At 44.7% G+C, this 21,315-nt stretch overlaps 1 protein-coding gene across 1 annotated transcript; it reads right to left on the bottom strand.

The window, feature by feature from the left end:
• Nucleotides 1-362: 362 nt before the first annotated feature.
• FANCD2OS (FANCD2 opposite strand) lies at nucleotides 363-6,417 on the bottom strand. The gene has a single exon (XM_090048739.1). It carries the CDS (start codon nucleotides 1,519-1,521, stop codon nucleotides 922-924), a length of 600 nt encoding a protein of 199 aa, XP_089904865.1. The 5' UTR covers nucleotides 1,522-6,417; the 3' UTR covers nucleotides 363-921.
• Between the last annotated feature and the right edge of the window lie 14,898 nt (nucleotides 6,418-21,315).

The following is a 21,315-nucleotide window of genomic DNA, read 5'->3' as shown; positions in this document are numbered from 1 at the left end:
CTTTTTATCAGATCCAAAACCCAGGCCCTAAAATGAGATTCAAATCCAAACACTTTCCTCTGTTTTTCTACATCAAAACACAAAACCCGGATTCTTCTTCTGGCCCAGTACAATATGTTTAAGTTCACACCTCAAGTCTATTTATCTTTCTAGACGTTGGGTTAATTTCATGTATTTTTTTTTTTTGTACTTCAGTCGTTCCTAGAAGCCCTGGTCATGCACAAGGGTTGCCTTGTGCTAGGCTTTGCACAGACAAGAACAATGACTGTTCTTTCCCAAACTGCTCACAAAAAAAACAGAAAGTGGGAGGGCATAAATTCATTCTTTTTATGGCAAAACTGTCATGTATACGGGGGGAAACAAAAGACTTTAAAAGCAATTTGATATATTTGCCTTTTTATCCATGAAGGTGATGCATAAATGGAACCTCAGTAAATGTGATAAGGAAGAAGAAAGAGTGGAAAAGAGGATTTTTAAAAAAAATAGCTGATGTTTAGTCCCAATATTAAACCTGAACCACCATCCACTGAAGCCAGTTGAAACAGCCAATTCAACAGCATCAGCAGTTGCTGGATCACGTTCTTGTGGATGTGCGGTAGTGCTGTGCACAGTTGCAATGCCTGGAAGAGATGAAGCAAGAAAATACAAAGAGGCGGAGTACCTCCTTACTGTAAGGTGATTGTTTGTAGGTTTAGGGCCTAAGGCCGGAGGGGTCAAAATAGCTGCATGTTAATCTTGCCGTTCATCTAACTCATCCAAAGGATGTTCATGGGTGTTTTTGCTCCTACTGAACAAAAGCAAACTTCAGCAGAAGGCATCCAGCGGTGGTCAACAAACGAGGCTTTCTGTCTTCGGGCGGGGCCGGAGGGCGGCCGACGGCTCTCCCGCCTGGGGCCGAGCTCCTCCCCGCGGCCGGCGGGCTCAGCGCGAGTGCTGCAGGGCGAAGGCGCACTTCTTGTAGGCGGCGTAGAGCAGCAGGATGGCGCGCAGCATCTGGCGGCACATGGCCACGGCCAGGCGCACCTGCGGCTCCCGCAGCCCGCGCGGCCAGCGCTGCCCGGGACTGATGACCTGGCAGAAGGCGGAGCGCTGCGACACGCGGAACGAGCCCGTCCAGCGCGGCGGCTGCGCCGTCACCACCCGCCCGAAGACCGAGTCCAGGCCGCTGAGCCGCACCGCCTCCGGCTTGCGCGGCGCCGCCGGCTCCTCCGCTCCGCGTTGCCGCACCGGCGCCGGCCCCGGCGCGCACAGCGCCGCCTCCAGCTCCGGCCGCAGCGCCCGCGCGGGGCCGGCCCGGGGGGTGGCGCCCCGCAGCCACTGCAGCGCCTCGTCCAGCGGCGACCACGGCCCCCACAGCTGGTACGGCCCCGCCATGGCCGCCGGCCGCATCTTTCCAGCGCCGCCGCCGCCTGGCAACCCATTGTGACGCCGCCGCCGCGTGCGGGGCCCGGGCCCGGCCGCGCTGCGCTGCCCGCGGGGGACTGCGCGCCTGCGGGAGCGTGTGCCTGGGAGTGGGGGCATAAGTATGGGGGTATATATGTGTGTGTGTACCGGGGGGCACGTGGCCCCCCAGCGACCAGGCAGCGGGGGTGGGGAGCCCCCCGTGGCTAATCCCGCCTTCCGACACTCCCGCTCCCCTCACAAGCGGGCACTGGCCTCCTGCCCCCCTGCCCCTCACCTAAACTGAGAGTGCAGCCAGTCGGGGGGGCACCGGCGCTCTCAGAGGGGGTGGATGCGCACCGCTGTGCACCACCCTAAGCATCCCCGCTGGGGTATGTATTCTCACACACCCTTATATATGGGCAGTCCTCAGATTTAGGATACAATGGTCCCTGAAAACTGCATCTGAAGGCGAAACCTTGTAACGCGGAACCAATTTTCACATAGGAACAACGTTATCCATGCAGGGTTGGTTCCTGAACCAAGGCCCAATACCCTATCTTCACCAAAAATAACCCAGTATTTTGTACTCAGTCAGTTGCAGATGAGGAATATAGCTCCATTAATGTATTTATATTGTAAATAGCAATCATACTGATTTGGAAGGACTTCTATGAGGTGACTTTGCTGGACTTTTTGAAGGGGTCTTGGCTGGAGCCTCCTCCGTAGTCTTGGCTGCAGGTTTTTCTGGAGTCTTGTCGCTTTCTTAAAGAAAGTGTCCAAGGAAGTTTGGACAGATGTTCTCCAGGGAGATGGGCAATGCAGCAAACTTGTTCGCTGGCATGACATGGCATCAAATCAAGTGTCCTAAAGTTGAAACTAATGTCAGAAAGTCAAAATTGGTGCCAATTTATAAACATCCTAAGTGCCATTTGTTGTAACTGGAAACATCTTAAGTCGAGGACTGCCTGTATATACAAACACACAAACCCCCTATACACATATAAATACATACAGGCAATCTCTGCTTTATGCTGTTTTGCTTTGTGCTATTTTGCTATAACGCTCCTTTTAAATTGATACCTGATTTCACTTAGTGCTCAGCAAGTTTCACTATAGCGCTTGCAGTCGCCATCTTGGATTGTCAAATACTTTCAGTTTTGCTTAACGCTCGTTTTGCTTAATGCTTGTTTTTTCAGGAACCAATTAAGAGCGCTAAGCAGGGGTTGCCTGTACACCTCCCATATATAGATACACATATAAACACCCCCTACAAACACACTAGAATTGCAGAAAAAGGTTTCTTTGATTGATGGAATGAAGAGTTCAGAAGGAATGAGGTATATTATAAGGAGCCATGAAGTTGTGACTCCCTCAGCACTGCCACTGTCTGTGCTGCCACTATCTGTGTGTGTGTGTGTGTGTGTGTGTGTGTGTGTGTGTGTGTATGTGTATCTATTGATCAATTGATAGCTATAGATGTGTGCATGTGTGTATCTATGCACACACGTATGTATATATGCATGTATAGAGAAACACACACACACACACACACTTCATTTAGTCTTAAGATGCAACTCTACCCTGCCTTCTACTTGACTTCAAACACACGGCTAATTATATCTCTGCTCAAAGCACAACTTTGTCCAGGCCAGCACACTATAATGTTCCTTGTCTGGGAAACTGCTGGGCTATTCCCAGCTCAGTTTGAGAAACAGCAATAGAGAAATGTAATATACTCTGCACTAGCTCAGATGTTGGTGCCCCCCCCCCTTTATAATTTTGCCTAAAATTGCCCATGTTACTGGATGTGCAAGAAGCAATCTTTCACAAAACATGCCTGCTTCCCCTTTTCTCCTTTAGATCCTTTTCACAAGGCTAGTCAGGTACAGATCTGTAGATCCGTAGTTATGCTACCACATGTTGTTACTGGATCAATGCCCCTTTGGGTGGGATTGGAGCTCTGCTTCCGAACTCCCCAAGAAACAGTCTTATTTGAAAGAGCAGGACAGACTGCCCCTAGAGCAGGGTACAAGAATTTTTTTGGTCTCCACAGGCTTTCTGGCCACCTCTGGAGATGGTACTTTGTCACACTCCTTATATGTAAGGAAGAGAGATCCTCATGGATCTAGAACTTTGCTGGGGCTGGGAAAGTGAGTGGTCGCGTGAACTGTGACAACACTACCAATGCTCTGCCTTCCCCCACTCGCCCCCACCAAATTTATGGGCCTCCACAAACTGCACACTGGACTAAGCAACTGTGTGGGTTTAGTCTGTAGCTGGGGCACTAGGTCTGACCCAGCACAAATCCCCAGAACCAGCATGCCACGTACAATTCTGCAGGCTAGCTCTGGAGCCACATGTCAGGTTGGACCAGCATGCTGAGTTTAGGACCATGTGCTTGGCTGGACCTAGGATAAGAGCACAAGAAAACTCAGAAACATCAGAGCACAAGAATATCTGAAACTCTTCAAGCCTTCCTGTATGAGTTCATAACACTGTTTGCATTCCCAAGGTGTAATTTTACCTTCCATATGGTATCAAAATGGAACCAAACAACTTGTCAGAGCAAAACTGGAATATTCCAGTGTTTTATGCACAAATGTTTGGCCTGCCTTTGCAGAATAGCATTGTAATTATTAGGAAAAGGCACAATTGAAATGACAACACTTAAATCACAATTGTATGAACAACCAAGGAAACAATAATATGGGTTTATATAAATGAATTTGGAATGTGTGTGCATGTGGATGTGTCTACAGGAGACTCTTAATGCCCGTTAAACTAATTGTACTGCGTATTGGGGCAGCTGGCAAAAACCATGCTAATGTGCAGTAGATAAGTCCAATGAGCATTAAGCTTCACAAAAAACCCCACATTCATTTGTGCTGATGTACAGTAGTGCTGATTATGGGTGCATTAAGTTTAGTGCTTGTAATTACAGGTACTAAACTTAATGCACCATAATTATGGTGTATTGATAAATGTGTAGATGTGCTGTGTGTAAATTGCTTTCCGTCCTGCCATTTTGGGTTAATTTCTGTGGAGAGACCTAGCTTTTGTGTTTGGCATATAGCTCTGCACCTATGCAGAACTATACCAGCAAAGATGATCTAAGAGCAGTCATGGGGCAAATACTTAGGGCCTCTGAAGCTATACTGCTTAAAGGCTAGTGCTGGCTCTGCGCATGAAGGGAACAGTTGATGGGGTCTTGTTTTTAGTCCTTGACTCAGCATGTTGACACTGGATTTGGACCCAGCACCTATACATTTTTTTCAGGCGGGCACAACCCTCAGACCGACCACAACACCTGCCAATCGATAATAGGTGAATTTATTAATACAGAGTAAGAACAAAAAAGCAACAATACAAACAAACACTCAAACAATTCTATATCTACCAGAGTAAGGGCTGTCATCAAAGTGAAAGTGCATCTGGTCAGGATGCAAGCTCCACTCTGAGGCTCTCTGTCTTAGGTGTCAGCAGTCTGGAGGTGGGATGCTGAGGCCCACAGCCCTCTCAAGTGGGATGCATGAAATGAGCTGCTGGTATGCCCTTGGTCCATGGTGACTTTGGGGACCCTTCCCAGGGGATAGGGATGGGGATGGGGACCCCTCTCATGAAGGAGAAGGGAGAGGGACAGCAAAGAACAGGGATAGATGAAAGGGACTCTGTTAACTTCAAGTCTCTGCTTTTGTATTCTCCTTCCCCCTTTATGACTCCTGATGACTCTTCATCCGTGGCTATCTCTGGTTAGTTGTCTCTCTTTGGTCATACATCCACATAGCCTTCTGGGCCTTCTCCGAATTTGGTCTGTTCCCCTAAAACCAGGACTTAGGCTCCCCTCTGCTCTGGTGCCTTGTAGCTGGTGTCACTTACCTTGTGTTATAGTACATACTTCCTTTGCTTCCCAAGCTGTTTCCTAGATTGTATGTCCTTGTTGTGTTAGACAACAAGTCTGCCTTGAAGGCTGACATGCCACCCCCCCATGTCCATCCGTTAGTCTTGTTGTGCTAGACATCTCGTCTACTTCCAGGGCCATGAAAAACTGTGTATACATCTCCCAAGCTCTTTAGAAATTCATTTAACCCCTGCTACCCATCTTGACCCCTTATAATATACACACACACGCCAATTCCCAAAAAACAGGCCTTTAAATACCATTTCTAAGCCAACAAGCAGAGGAGAACTATTATTTAGACTTCCACTGTAACACTGGGAAGGGTATATCAGATCCAAGTCACCACCCACCTGCTAATAAAATGCTCCTGGGCTTGGCTTATCACCATCAACTGCATGAATATATTTTAGTTCCCAGGTAATTCTATATCAACAGGTGAATTATGATGCTTATCATATCATTTATTTTCCATGGGTCAGATTCATAGTACTTAATCATGAAGTCTGCATTCAGGAAAATTCTTACCGACTTTTTACTTGACTTAAAATCTCAGTAGAATCTGATCTGGATAAAGTCCTTAGGATCTTGGTCTGGAACATATTTTGCATTATTATCAAAGGCCTTTACAGCTCTGCTTGATTTCACAGATGTCTGTGTTTGATTTCATAATTGATTAAATTCATATCACTGCATTTGTTATTGCTTTTTGTTTAATTAGGAATCTCTCCAAGTCTGTAACTTCAGATGTCATCATATGTATTCACTTCATGTCTTGATGTGGGCTCCCGTGTCACAAAGATAAATTCAGATATAAAACCCACATGGCTTTTTGTAAATTAAAATGGCAGCTGTGGGCTTCTATGAGTCCTAGTTCTGTTCCATCTCATGAGGTTTTCTTGGATCTTATCTGTCCGACCATATGCATCTTCAGACCTTTATAAGACCTTTTCAGCTAGATGAAAAGTTGTTTGTGAGGTTGCACCATTCTTGTTTAGCTCTTTAAAATTGTTTGAGTTATTTTAGTTGTTTTGACTGGGCTCAAGTTTATGTTGCTATAGGCATGTCTACATGTGCAATTAATGCACCTGAATTTTCTGTGCAAAAAATTCAGACTCATTAATGCGCTCCCAGGAGGAAATTACACCTGACAAGAGCAGCTCAGTCCAGAGCTGTTCCTGCCCTGCTCAGCCTCTCTGTGGCAGCCAGGGGGAGCTCTAGGCTCCTGCAGGTGGCAGTTCCAGGCTAACAGGCAGTGGGGGCAGCCCTGAGCTGGCAGCGGGCATAGGGCTTGCTCTTGGGGGGGGGGGGGGGGTTGGGGGAGCTGTCCCGTTTCTGGGGGCTGCTCCCTCCCAGCCATGGGAGAGCAGGGCTGGCCCACCAGGACTGGATTAACCCTTTAGTGGGCCCTAGGCAAACAAACTCTCAGGCCCCTACTTAATACTGTATATTTATATTAGTTTTTCACTCAACAATTATAATGTGTAAAATAAGCACAACGGGGCCCCTTCTTTACTTGAGGGCCCTAGGCATGTGCCTAGTTTGCTTATGTGTTAATCTGGCCCTGGCTCCTAGCCTTGTGGAGCTCAGAATCGCAGCCCAGCACTGTTGAGCCAGGCTGTGATCCTGAGCTCCGCATGGCTGTGAGCTGCCCCTGGAGCCAGGACAACTTCCCTTGCCCCTGGTGCTCAGGGCCAGCCCCACTCTTCCCATGACTGGAAGGGAGTGCCCTAGATCTGGAACAGCTCCTACCACCTCTGGAGCTTGGGGGCTTAGCCAGGCAGCAGCTGTCGTATCCCTCTGCTGCTTGGTCTGACGAGGAGCAATTTGCTCCCGGTGAGCATCTACATATGTGCTAATGAGCATTAACCAATGTGCTGTTTTTCTAGTACCTGTATGTATTGGTAATAGCAAACAGCACATTAGATACATTTTAATGTGCAGTAATTCCCATGCATGTATAGGTGGTGAAAGTTTACTGCATGTTAGATTAGTCTAATGATGCATAGTAAACCATCTTGTGTAGACGCACCCTATTTCTCCCATTTGGATTGTATGTGAGATCCTTATGCAATGTAATTAATATGATTTACTATATTTGTAACCACTTTGCCCACATCTATTCCGTTCATATTTTGATTCTTGACATTCAGACTTATATTTATATTGACATACGAATTCAGGGGCAAGCAATTATTTCTGGTGGAGAGCCGCTTACCTAGTTTTGGCAAGCTGTGGAGGGCTGCATGGGTAGCCCCGCCCCTTGACAGGTGCCCCTCCCCCTGGTCACCATGTTGGGACCAATGTCTTGGGAACAATGTCCCAGGGCCAGCACTGGTGAGGCCCAGAGCAGGGTGCAGGTTGATGGGGTCTGTGGAGCCAGGCTGGGCTGCACCAGCAGGGAGAGGGGGAGCTGGCTCAGGCTCCAGTCTCTGCCGGCTGGGACCCTGTATCCCTGCCACCCTGCATTGGGCCCTGCTGGAGCTGGCCCTCGGACACCAGTGCAGGCCCTGTGCTCCCACGCCTGCTCATTCCCAGTGTCCCCCAACCCTGTGGTACAGGTAGGGGGCAGCACAGAACCCCGACCCCCTGCTCACCGACAGGGAAGATGCTGCTGCAGAGCACAGGGAGAAGCGACCCCATGGCCTGGGCTCCCTGCTGCAGCCGCTTGCAGCCCACATGGGGCTGTCCTGAGCAGGAACAGGCAACCCCACACAGGCTGCGAGTGGCTGCAGCATGGGGCGTGGACCACAGGACGGGGGAGGGGCCGCTTTTCTCCATGCTGAGCACCAGCTTGTATCCCTCCCCTGCTTCCAGCCTGGGCACCACACTGGCTCCCAGCTCACCCGTTGGGGCTGTGTCCCCCTGCTTGCCATGCCAGGCAATGTTTGCTGCTGCTGCCCGCCCAGAGCTCATGCAGTGGGCAGCCCAGAGGCAGTGGTGGCAGCCTACCATGGTGTGAGCTCCAGGTGGGCAGCAGCAGCAAACACTGCCCAGCATGGCAAGCAGGGGGGCCGCAGCTGCTGCCGCCATGGTGCAGCCCCAATGGATGAGCCTGGAGCCGGCGTGGAGCCAGGTGACAAGCTGGTGCTGAGCACAGGAAAAGTGGCCCCTTGCCTGCCCCGTGGCCAGCGCACCACACTGCAGCCACTCACAACCCACCTGAGGCTGCCTGTGGCTGCTCAAGACAGCCCTGCGCAGGCTGCCAGCGGCTAGTGTGGGGCACTGGCCATGGGGCAGGTAAGGGGCCACTTTTCCCCATTCTTCACACCAGCTCCTTCCCTGCCCTCACTGCCCCCTTACCTGAGGTAAGGGCAGCCATGTGGTCCCAGGCCAGAAGCCCCTGCTGGGGCTTCCAGCTGCAGGGGGCGGGTCCGGGCAGGCCCTGTTGTTGCAGGAGCTCACCGAGGATTCCCTTGGGTCCTACTGCCCCATGTTCCTATCACTTTTGACAGGAACCAAAGACAGATACATTTTAATTTTCAAAATTTTTTTAGGGACCCCACAAGCTGGATAGAATGGTCTTGTGGGCCACATCTGTGGGCTTTATTTTGCCCACCCTTGTACTAATTCCTTTAATGTCTCATTAAGTTAGCATCTTGACTTTGCAACTTACAGCAAACATGTTTTGCTGGGAACTCCACTCTGTTGTAAAAGCAGATAGATAGATAGATATAGATCTTTATGATTTATCACCTAATTTCTTTTGTTAACGGTTTGCCCTTAAATCTTTCCCTCCATTCTGTTCATTTTGACTTGGCTCACTCTTAGATATGTCTTGTTTCTCAGCATTTCTTGGATTCGATTAGCAGTAACCAGCCTGTTTGATCACAGTCTCCAATTCCCCACACCCAACTTAGGATCAACCTCTGTAATACATTTCTACTGTTGCATCAAAATTAAAGGGCCAGACTTCAGAAATTTGTTTATTTACATATGCTCAACTCCATGTGCAAATGTGCAAATGCAGTGGTGATGCGTAGGGGGTGCATGGACCCCCTGGGAGTGCTGGTGCACCCCGTGACAGCCAGTGTTCCTGGGCAAGGGGGGTAGGTGAGAGTGCTGGTGCCCCCCTGAGAGTGCCGGTCAGGGAGTGGGAGTGCCAGGAGAAGCAATCCCCACAGTCTTCCCATGGCTGATTGCACCTACCTGCAAGTGCCAGCATGCCTGGAAGTGCCACTTTTGAGTTGGCATGATCGGCTGCAGGGGAACCCCCTCGTTGGCATGATTGGCTGTGGGGGGACTGCCTCCCCCAGTCATTGACTGGCTGCTGGAGGGGCAAGTGCCCCCTCTCAGTCAGGAGGCACCAGTCACCCATGTACAAATGCTGCCCCCTCTCAGTCAGGAGGCACCAGTCACCCATGTACAAATGCCTGTGTAATAGTATTTGAGCACTGGCAAATGTAGCTGGTAGAGCTTTTGCACAAGTGAACTTGCCAGTGTAAAATGGAAGCCAAGGTGTCTACTCATGGAAAATTAGTGGTAAAATGTCTGAGACTGTAAGGTTTCTAGTATGTATTTAACTTTTGCACTAAGCCACTTTAGTAAAAGGAAAATAACCTAATAGTTACACCAGTGGAGCATCATGGATATGTTTGGAAGGCAGTATAAGATAAACTTGGACCAAAAGTAGGTGTGTGAAGAAAGAAATGTGTAAAATGAGGAAGATGTTTTGTGATACAAGGGGTGATGTATAGAGCCTCAAGTTTTCAGCTAAAAGTGCTTTTACCACATAGGTGCCTCTGAATAAATTTAAAATAATCTCCATTTTCAATGTTCAAGGGAACTATTTTTAATAAAATCTGTGGATTTAGCAACTGAATTATGGCTGAGATTTTTTTTAATGAAAAGCCATGTAACTTGATGATAATCCTGGTAAAAATAAAGAGAAATATATCCTCTGTAATATCTGCTTCCCCCCGAAAAGCCCCAAATATGTCCCCACCAACTCTAGTGGCATGGAACAAGTGACTAAGCCAAAAATGTGAGCAAGGAGAATAGTTATGTTTTTTATTACATTAAGTACTTGTTTGCTACTTTCATTTTTCAAATACCTGTAGATTCTGACATCTCCCTTAGTTGTTATTTAACCAGGGCAAATATATTTCTCTTCCCTTTCTTCAAGCCCCTTGAGTTTTTTTCCAGTGGAGTGTCCAGAAAGGTTCCTGGACTTAGCTGTCCCATTTGATACCATAGAGAAATAGGGCTAGAAGGGACCTCCAGGGGTCATGCTGGAGGCAGAGTCATCCCTATCTGAACCTCTTAATCCATAATCTAAACTCTTCATAAGATTACCATCAACCCTGACACAACACAGGACATAACACCCTAATGTGCCATAGGTAAAGCAGGGGAACCCTAGTGGTCAATGTCCTACTCCTATAAAATGTTGTTAATATATGTTCAAGAGATTCCAGGTAGAAGGTCATACTCCCAGTGCCAAGGAATGCAAAAATCCCCACCATCCATACCAATCTGACCATGGGGTAAAATTCCTTCCTGACCTCAAATATCAGTCTGACCCTGAGCAGAGGGGCAAGAAACCCTAGCCAGAAAGCTCTGGCTTTGGTTTCAGCAAGGAGCATTAGCACACCCCAGTCAAAATTCCCAGCGTTGGCTAAATCCAGCACCCAACACTACTGAGGGAGGCTTAAAGATAACCTGACACGTGTAGCTGAAAGAGGGGTCGGGGCAACCAGGAAACCCCAGAAGCGTAGGAAATACCCATAGTAGAACATAAGCATAGCTATGTCTAGACCATCCTTGATCAGTGGCTGTCCAACTTCTTGAAAATCCTCAGTGAGAGTGAGTCCACAACGTCCCTAAGCAGTGTACTCCCCTACCTCACTATTTTAACACTGAAGACATTTTCCTGATCCCCAACCTAACCTTACTTTGCTGCAACTTCAAGCCATTGGTCAGCACCTTCCTCTCTGCAGCAAGAGAGAAATGATACTTTTCCTCTTCTTTATGGCAGTCCTTCAAGTACTTGAAGACTGCTATCATGACCCATCTTAAGTGCCTTTTCCACAAAATGAACATGCCTAGCTCCTTCAGCCTCTCCTCATATGACTTGCTTTTTAAAGCCTTTATCATCCTTGTCACCCACCTCTGGACCCTCTTTAACTTCTCCACATCCTTTTTAAAATGTGGAACCCAGATATACATTGTATGTAGAACATACAATATTCTAGATGAGGCCTAACTAATGCTCAGTCAATAGGCACTATTGCCTCCCATGTCTTGCACCTAATGCTTCTATTGATGCATCTCAAAACTGCATTTGCCTTTTATGCAGCTGTGTCCCACTGCACTCACACTGAGTCTGTGATCTACAAAGAACTTAGCCATCCTTCTCCATAGTGCTGCCATGCAGCCATTTTGTATCTGTGTTTTTAATTATTCTTCCAAAGGTGTAGCACCTTTCATTTGTCCATAATGAACTTCATCCTATTAGCTTCAGCTTTCTGAATTGCACTCCCATCCTCTAATGCGTTCAAAGTCCTTCTCAGTTTTATGTCACCTGCAAACTTGCTCACAAAGCCTTCTATGCCAGCATCCAAATAGTTAATACACATGTTGAACAGCTCCAGGCCCAGGACAGTAGGGCTGTACAAAGCTTTGGTGGCTGATTCGATTCAGAGGAGATTTGGCACGATTCAGCAGCTGAATCTCCAAATCCAAATTGATTCAGGAGACCCATTGAAAGGTCTTAATCAAATCAGAAGCATCTGAATTGATTCAGAAAAGATTTGGAAAGATTCGGAGATTGAGAAAGCAGACTTGCAGGAAACAGAAACTGAGAAGAGGGAGGCAGAAGTGCGGGGGAAAGACGGCTCTAATATTGACATCTGTAGCTGGCCAGAGACTGTGATCTTTCCCTGAGTTCCCTTCCAATCACAGTGCTCTGGGGAAGGGGTGTAGAACTAACCTTTAAGGCTATGTGTGAAGTGATCTGTGCCTTTTGTGAGCTGTATCTGTCTTGGACCAGCAGCGTCTGAAAAGCTCTGGCTTACTATCTAGTCTCTTGGTAGCTAGTGTCTCTTCTTCTGTGCTTTCCCTGACAGTGTGTCATCACTGTGCAGGAAAGCACAACCTATATTACAGACACACACACATTTTGCAGCACACCAAGCGTTATGAAGCGTGCTGGAAAGGCAGGTGCTAAGTTTTCTGCCAGGGGAGGGAGAGGGGACAGAGGGAGAGCTGCAAGTTCCCCCTACCCCAAACACAGATACACCCTCTTTCCTGGCAGCAATGAGTCTTCCACTGCTAGTGGGAGCAAGGAGGTGGGAGCAGTGTCTGTACCTTCACTACCTCCACTAACACCAGTAATAACCACTAGCACCAACATGACAGTCTCGATCTCAATTTCAGTTCCCAGAGTGAACCTTCCAGTGCCAGAGGAGGAGCTGGATCTGGAAGCAGAGGAGCTGAGTGCCATAGCTAAGGAAATTCTGGGGAAGGAAGGAGAATCCACACCCCTCAAAGTTCCCCTAGACAATTAGCTGATAAACCAGGGTATATCTATCACTACCCAATCTACCATGAGATTAGATTAAGTTAGGTTAACTACCACACACACTCAATTAGCAGCGAAATGAATAACACAGTTTATTAATAACAACAGCAACTAATAACATTAAACAAGTAAAAACATCAACAGATAATCAAAGGTTTATACTCTTAAATATTAACCACAAATAACCAACCAGCCAATAACTGATTAATCAATTAACATAGCAGGGGGAAAGGAGTGGAATTTATTACAGAGGTGCAAGAGTAATTTTATTTATCTCCGCTGCCGTCCGGTCTGTCACCAGCCATATGTCCTCCAGTACAGGTCAGCGGTGGCTTACCTCCCACCTTGCTGCCTTTCTAACAAGGGTGCACTGCTTGCCTAATAAAAGAACAGAAGAAGGAGGGGAGGGATTGAGCCAATACTAATAAAGTAAAGAGCCACTCTGTGTCAAAGACACATACACCCAGGGAGGAAAAGTCTGGGGAGCTGACCCTATTTACTTTACTGTAGAAGTAAATCCAAAGGGCAGCGACTGCATGGAGACCTTTGAGCTTGTGGAGTACACACAGCCTGCATGGAGTGCCTCTCTTCTCTTTCGGTCAGTCTCTCCCTATGCAGTCACACCCGTCAATCTCCAACACAGGCCCCAATCAATCTTACTCCCTTGACCACACTACGCACACACATGCCCTCACTCCCACACAAAACCACACACACCCTCAGACATGCACTGAGCTCTGCTCTCACACCCTTTATAGGCACACGTTACCTAGGTGGTTCTGCACTCAGCCCCAAAATCTCCACTTGACACGTCTCTCAGGAGTCTTACATCATCTTTCATGAGGCAAGGTCTCTCACAGTTCACTTGGTGACCTACTCTCTGTCTGTGCTGTGATACAATGGTGTCTTCATCCTTACCTAGTGTACGTAGACCAAGACCCTAATTTTGGCCACAACAAGGGGCACCACAACATGGGTCCTTTCCAGTCCTCTGGTACCTGGCCTGTCTCTGACAACTGCATGAAGATCATTGCCAAGGGCTCTGAGATCTCCTTGGAGAACTTGCATGGAGAACTATTTTAATTTCCTTCCTCTCTGACAAGACTGTTTGTTCATAACCCATAATAATGTGCACTAGTGCAAAGTGGATTTCTCATACCATTACATCATAATAATATTTGTATTTATGAGAGTGAAAAGTGCGTATGTGCTAATGTTAGTTGTAAAGCAGTGGAGAATCATAATAATTGTCACTTCTGCTTCTTCCCTGAAAACATGTCAAGCTGGAAGACAATGGTATTTGCTACACTTGAAGTACTCTGCTCCAAATCCTAAATCTGTGTAAATTGGTGTAATATGAAGTCAACTTTGACATCATTGGAGCTATGTTAATTTTATGCCAGTTCAGGATGTTGCCCTATATGTTAATAAATGCATTCCATCTGAAATCATGTTCTGAATCAAGTCACTCTAAGAGGTGTGACTAAGAGTATTCATCTAAGTTCATGGTATTCTCTATAGATATCCCAGTCTGTTCAAATAAGAACATGACAGAATATAGAAATTGAGAGAGAGAAGTAATTTGCCATTGCTGGAAAAATGGGTTTATAAACTATCATGTGTGCAATTAGACCATTCAAGAGTATTATTAAATTAGCAAATGAAATGATTAGTTACTAAAGTGCTAACCAAAATCACAGTGCTTGCTCCCATAGAATTACAAAGTAGATATGCTAAAGGAGTGTTGGAAAATGTTTTTCAAAAGCAGTACTTCCCACTGGAAGAAAAATAATTGAAACAAGTTAGTAACAATGGAAAGATTATCTGTTTTATAAAGACATTAAGAATAGCAATTACAATGTGAGGAGGGATTTCCAGTAAGGGATCAATAAAACATATAACCACATTTATTCCTTTTTCTGCCAGTAGTTTATTAACATAACATTAACAGGGAAATGACTATGGTACCTGAATAAAATTAGAAATAATATTTTTACAAAGCAACAGTCCACAGTTTTCTTTATCTTTTTTCCATTTAACTATAGAACCTTGTTTTTCAGAAATAAGGGACTGATTAATTGGTCAATTTATCACACATGGAAAATAACTTCACTTAATTGTTAAAAAACTCAGATAAATAGATTGTTAAGGTCTTAGGTTTGGGGGGGGTTGTTTGTGGTTTTTTGCACACTCCTTGGTTATCAAACACAGCTCATATAAAACTACTCTCTTCCCAAATATTGCACTTCTGACTAGAAGACAAAGTTCATGATCTACATGTAATTTACAAGGAACTGCAGATTATGGAACATACTCTAGTATAGACAAGAAAAATGCAACCTGAACGGTGCTAAGGGACAATGTCACTGAAATCAAAACAGTTGCATTAGAGGATTATGTAATATAACTTCAAACTGTACTACAGAGGTTGGTTATTTCTACTTCCCCTTATTGTTGGCTGTAGGTTGGGAAGAAGAGATGGCAAGGAAGGGAGCAGAATGATATTAACTGTAGTACGCACTCTAAATGAGGGTTTTTCAAAAATAGATGTTGATGTAATACTTAACTAGAATCATAGCAAATATATCTTGTGTCAAAACAATTTCTTAACATGGAGTCCTGTTACCTGTTACCCTAGCATATGGGAAAGAATGATTTTGTCATATCAGGAGAAAGAAAACACTTTCTAAAACTTCATTTGAATTCTGTCTCCTTCATCCATGTATTCAAAATGTTTCTGTTTACTGATGTTTTAATGTCCTGTTTACTGCCTCCCTCAGTTTATAAATGCAGCAATTTCCTTCAATCATTCCTATACATTTCTATATTTTCCTTGAGTTTCCTGATGCCCACCCACTTTCTTAATGACAAAGTTGTCTGCTGAAAACACTTTTAACACTCTTCATTTTCCCATATAATAGAACCCATGAAGGCATGTAGTCAGGAAATTAGATTCTGACTCAAAAGTCTTCACTTGTATGTGGTTGGGCCAGGAGAGAAGGAGATGCACTGGCTCTGGAAAACACCTGTGATACCAAGTAAAAGCATAAAAAGTAGGTAAAGTCTCCATATGAAATTGTCTATCTTATTTGTAGTAGAACAGGGGAATGAGGGAGTTTGTTATGTCCAGTGATGCTATTACAGGTCTTGTATCAGGTGTGGAGACTAAGATGCTGTTCTCCTTAACTATAAGCAAGTTTATCAAACCCTATCAGATACAACTCTAAATTAAAAATAAAGCATTCACAACATTTATAATTGTAGAACTGTAGCTAATTAAAGCAGATGCTCACCACCCCAATATATCGTGAATGTGACTTCACTGGTTGATCAGGCCATGATCTCCTGGCTTCCATGTCTGATGTTGGTACAGGATCTTGGATCGATGACAGGATCTCTTCAGGCTTCCCCCAGGAGTGTTCCAGGGGAGGGGTTCCAGTTATTTCCTTATATACCTTATCGTTATTGTGTTATCGTCTTCTAATTAGCATAATCCTTTCCTTACAATGCATATTAATAAGCTTATTTCTGCTTGCCATATACAATTATTCATGACTGGAATTTTCCAGCTGTTGGTACCTTTTCTCTTTCTTAGATGGGAGTTAGTTTTGCTACTAACTGTTCCCCTTCTTCCCAATCTAGGTTCCTTATTCTGGTTGGCCTACTTCTCGTTTTGGCTTTGGTCATCCAGATAGGATATTTGCAGACTTCCTCTTCACCAAGAATGAGTCGTGGTCAAGGTGACACTCATGTCAGAACTCTTTGCTGAGTTGCAGCTGGTTACAGTCAAGGTTAAATCTGCAGCAGAATATATATTCAGCTTAAAAATCCAGTCCCAGAGGCTTCTGAGTCTCAACAATTTTCAAGTGCTACTGTCCTTCTAGGATAAGTATGAACAGTCAAAAAGCCTGTGGCTAAATCAATTCAATCTTTGCAGGTTAGTCTAAGCTGCATAGATTGAACTGATAAGCTAGTGAACAGGTATTCATTTTGATTCCACAAATGCAGTCACATGCCTGCAGTGAACCAGAGCAGAAGCTGAGAGCACTAGAGCATGCCTTCCTGCTCAGCTGGAGCAGACAGCTTGGGCCAAGGCCAGCCTGCCCACCCTGCAAGAGGGAGTTTACAGCATCGGTATAAAGCACTGTGGGATGCTGGGGGACTGTGAGTTAACTTAAATCTGGAGGAGACAGAAGTTCAATAAACTGATAAAATCTAAATCAGTTAAGTCTGATACTACATCCATCCAGGTTTATCTTAAACTGGTTTTGGCCATTTTGAAAGCTGTTTATGTGCACTGAACTTCTGTTGTGTTACAGGTTTGAACTGGTTTCCAATCACTTATACCACTTTTTGTGTAATTTCTGTTCCTAGCCTAGAGTCTGTTCTCTAATTGGCTTTTGTTGGGTGAAATGATGTAATTAAATGCCATATGACCATGTTGAAAGGATGGGTACAGAACAAATGTTTTTGTAGTCTAGATAGAAGAATTCAGTTCTCTTTAGTGTTTTATTTGAGAGTGTTGTGAAAACTGCTGAACTTTATTAAGATCTATTTAAAAAGAGTTTAGAAATGCTATCTGATGATTATACCCACAATTCTAGATGTTTTTGACAAGTGCTACTTTAGTTTCATCAGTCTTTTGATTGTGAGATGATGCTGGTAATGCTGAGCTGTGAAAGAAAAAGGTATTTCTGTCTGTTCATTTTCATTCAAGTGGACAATAATTTTTCTACCTTAAAAGCATGTTTAAAATACTTTCCAACTGAGCATCTTGTTCCAAGCAATTCTGTCAGAAGTTGTTTACAGGAAGCCATTTGCAGGACATAGCAATAAGCAGTTCTAATTACTCCTATCAAACCCAGAGATATTGCTACATAGTCTAAAATGCCACAGGCAGATTACTGTCATAATATCTGAGTTTTGATTAACTATACAAAACTGAGTCTTGGTTAACTATAAGTAGAAAGTCTTCTAAAAGATCAGGCAAATTACTTATACTTCTGTCTATGTAGCTTTGTTCTGAGCTCATTTCTTCTCTTGCCATCTGCTCTTTAGGAGACTTCTTGTTTAGATTTTTTTAAATCATCTTTTTTCACCTTCTGAGGGTCACTAGTAGGTAAGTTCCTTTCTGTCATTGCCAGTTTGTCCTGTATGTAGAGGATGGACCTTATCTGGTTCAGACAATTGTACCTGGGATAATGAGTTATGATAGTAGCGTTCTCATATTCTGACATGTATGACCCTCATGTTGGTCTCTCTGTACATGCCCACACCCCTTTACCAACTTGCATATGTACCATTTATGAACTGGCTAGTGACTTTCACTGCTTCAGAGCATTTTTCCTTCAGTTTGGAGGAGGTTACTCAACACACAGGGCATCTTTACATGTGCTCTGGGGTGGTGGGGGGAATGCTTCAATTACAGTGACTCAGAGAGTGGCTCTAATTAAAGTGCCTGAAGTGTCACATGTATTCAGCATCCTGCACTTCAAAATGGCAGCAGGGCTGCTTTAACTAAAGCTCACCATTTTGAAGCATGGGGATGCTGAAAACACATGATACAGAGGCTGTTGGAGCTTGCTAATTAGCATACGCCAGCAGACTCGATTAATCAAGTCTGCTCTGATGAATTCTAATTTGCATGCATCAGAGCAGAAATCCTGCATGTGTATAGGTGCCCACATTGACCAGTGGGACCAGTGGGCTCATATGTCTTCTTACCAGAGTAAGCACACCCCTTGCATCTGAGGCCCTTCAGAGATTTTCAGGATCCCTTCTTTTCTGCCTTGGCTAATTCTGGAGATCTTTCAAACTGCAAGACTGAATTTCTGTGGCTTGAGCTCAAGATCCCAAGCTGCACAGAGCTATTACAGCCCTATTTCCTCTATAGACCTTGCAGGCATGGGAACACCACTAATTTGTGTGAAAAATACACCGCAAGCCTGAGCTGAAGAGTATCCAAGTGACAGGAACACATACACAAAATGAGAATTTTTTTTTAAAAGTTGATTTAAGGCAATCTTTCTGTGAAGGCCAAGTTAACCCTGAACCTTGTTTACAACGGCTTGTTGCACAAGGTTAGACTTTAACAGGGACCAGCATTTTATTTACATCAATAGGGAAATTGTCATTGAAGTTAATAATGCCAAAATTTTGTTCATGATTTCATCAAACAGTGGTAGTTGGCATTTGTTCAGTGGGAGCAACGTGTTCTGAAATGTTGCACATTGATTCAGGTTTGTGATGCACACAAATCTTCACTATATCTTCTGTTTGCAAGAAGGGAGTTTTTCTTTCTTCCCCATTAAAATGAGAATATTCTACCATTTTTTAATTACATGGGGCAGAATAATTTCTGAAATCATTCCAGTTTTCCATTGTAAACTGGCTCTAAGCTCACTCATTGAACCAGCGTGACCTGAGAAATGTTTCCTTTTATGCCTTGATCCATCTTAGAGAAGGAAAATGATCAGCAGCAAAAAAGGGAAAATTGCATCAGCTAGTTGAAGCTGGAGACTGAGGGAAGCCAGGAAATATAATAAAAGGATGATAATACGTTAAGTTTTAACAGCACTTCTCAACTATTATTGTATCCTTTTTTAAGACTGTGACTGAGATGCATAGGCATTAGAGTGACTTGCCTTGTGAGCCAGATGTGGCTTTAACACCGAGTTCTCCTAGTCATCCTTGTGGGGGGGTGGGGTGGGGACCTCATCCTTCTGCATAATTATGCCTCTACCCTTCACAGGTATTTCAGTGGAAGAGGGAAATGGTTTGGCTCTCCACCTTTTTTCTAATGATGGCAAGGTGTCATCTTAGTAGTGAATTTACCCAAACTGTTATGATCTTATTTACCTAACTGTACTCTTACCAACTTTTTTAAGAGTTTTTTTTTCCAACAAAAATCTGTACTTTGAGCATGAGGGAGCTGGCCAGCATGCATGTTACTGGCTGCTCTTTTTAAAAGAAGTCTTGTCATTTCAGCACTTAGCAGCCTATTATGAGAATGGGAAACTTGAAATGTATTTAATCAACATGGTTGTCCCGTATACTTTAAAGCAGAGGTAGGTGACGCCCAACATATGCCAGAGGATACCACATGAAGGCATTTTGCTTGACAATCACCTTCAGGGCATGAACAGTGTGTGCCGCTGGGGGCGGGGGGGGGTACGGTGACCCACAGGTGGTGGTGGCAGGGGCGTGGTAGCAGGGAGCTCCTGCAGGTGGCTGCAGGCCGGGGGGTGGGGGCATGGCGAATGCCAACCAGCAGTCGGCTGCGACCACCTGCAGACACCATTGGTAGCACTGGTGGTAGCCAGCAGCAATCGGGGACTGCCCACAGATGCTGCTAGCAAGCAGCAACCACTCACCTGGAGTGGTGAGCAGCAATCAGCCACAGGCATTGGCGATGCTTCTGTCAGGGGGGGCACTGCCAATATCAGGGGGTGCACATGCACCTGTATGTACCCCCTACGCATTGACAATGTCTCAGGGAAGGGGCCAGGGCTGCACTGTCACAACAAGGATCGGGCCCCTCCTGGCTCCCCTGCTGTCCACTCCTGGCATACCAACATCTTACAAAATCAAGGTTGAGGCTGTTTTTGCCACTCTGCCCCAAAATATTGCCTACCCCTGCTTTAAAGACTATAACACTTATCCATATGAGTGGATATATTTTTCTGTATAGGATTTAATTTTAATTTGCCTTTACTGAAAGGCTCAAGAAAAATTGTAGAGAGAGGGGGAGCCCTCCTCCCCATTAGTAAAATCTCTGAGGAATGAAAAATAAATCCTGGAATGCAAGAAGCCTGAGTAACACCCACCTTCTGTGGTTACTTTTAAATGTGCTCATTTTCCTTGTCAAAGTGCAATTTTTTAATATGGAGTTCTATTAGTTTTCGATCGGGAATGTTAAATTGATTTATACAGAACACCCACAAGAGGGAGCTGCGATCAATTTTATTAAACAAAGCAGCTAAAAAAATCAAGGTGGTTTTATAGCAAATATAGGATGTTCAGAAAATGCCTATTATTAAATTATCAATTAAATGTTTCACTTTAGGATTTCTCAGTGTTTTGGAATTTTAGTTAAATAATTAGTATTAAAAAAGACAGATTTGGCTTAGAAAATAGATTTTTTTTGCCTTCTTCACTTAAAGAATTGGTACTCAGGCACTTTGAATAGTAAACAGAAACATTCTCCCTAGTGATCATGGCTTAAATGCAGAGTACATATTAAGGATAATATATGTTATTAAAAAATAAGTATTATTATGTCTCTGCTTGACCTTTAAAGAGAATGGACCTTAGGTGAACTTTGAATTAGCATTACATTGGCAATTGGTGGAGATTCGTTGAAGAACAATAGTATTGAATTGCATGCATTAATTCATTCTCAGCCAGACATTAAACTAACAAAACATATATTTTTCTAGATTTTGACAAGAACTTTAAAACCAACACAGGCTGTCTGGGAGCTTTCTAGTGGTTTGACTATTACAATGAGCCTGGT

The sequence above is a fragment of the Crocodylus siamensis genome, chromosome 5, assembly GCF_052110815.1.
Source record: "Crocodylus siamensis isolate JL-2025a chromosome 5, ASM5211081v1, whole genome shotgun sequence".
Classification (NCBI taxonomy): Eukaryota; Metazoa; Chordata; order Crocodylia; family Crocodylidae; genus Crocodylus; species Crocodylus siamensis.
This window is presented reverse-complemented; position numbering and strand designations above follow the sequence as displayed.

Bases quoted from the DNA above. Each gene is read 5' to 3' on its own strand.
- FANCD2OS (XM_090048739.1), bottom strand. From the start codon at position 1,521: ATGCCCCCACTCCCAGGCACACGCTCCCGCAGGCGCGCAGTCCCCCGC.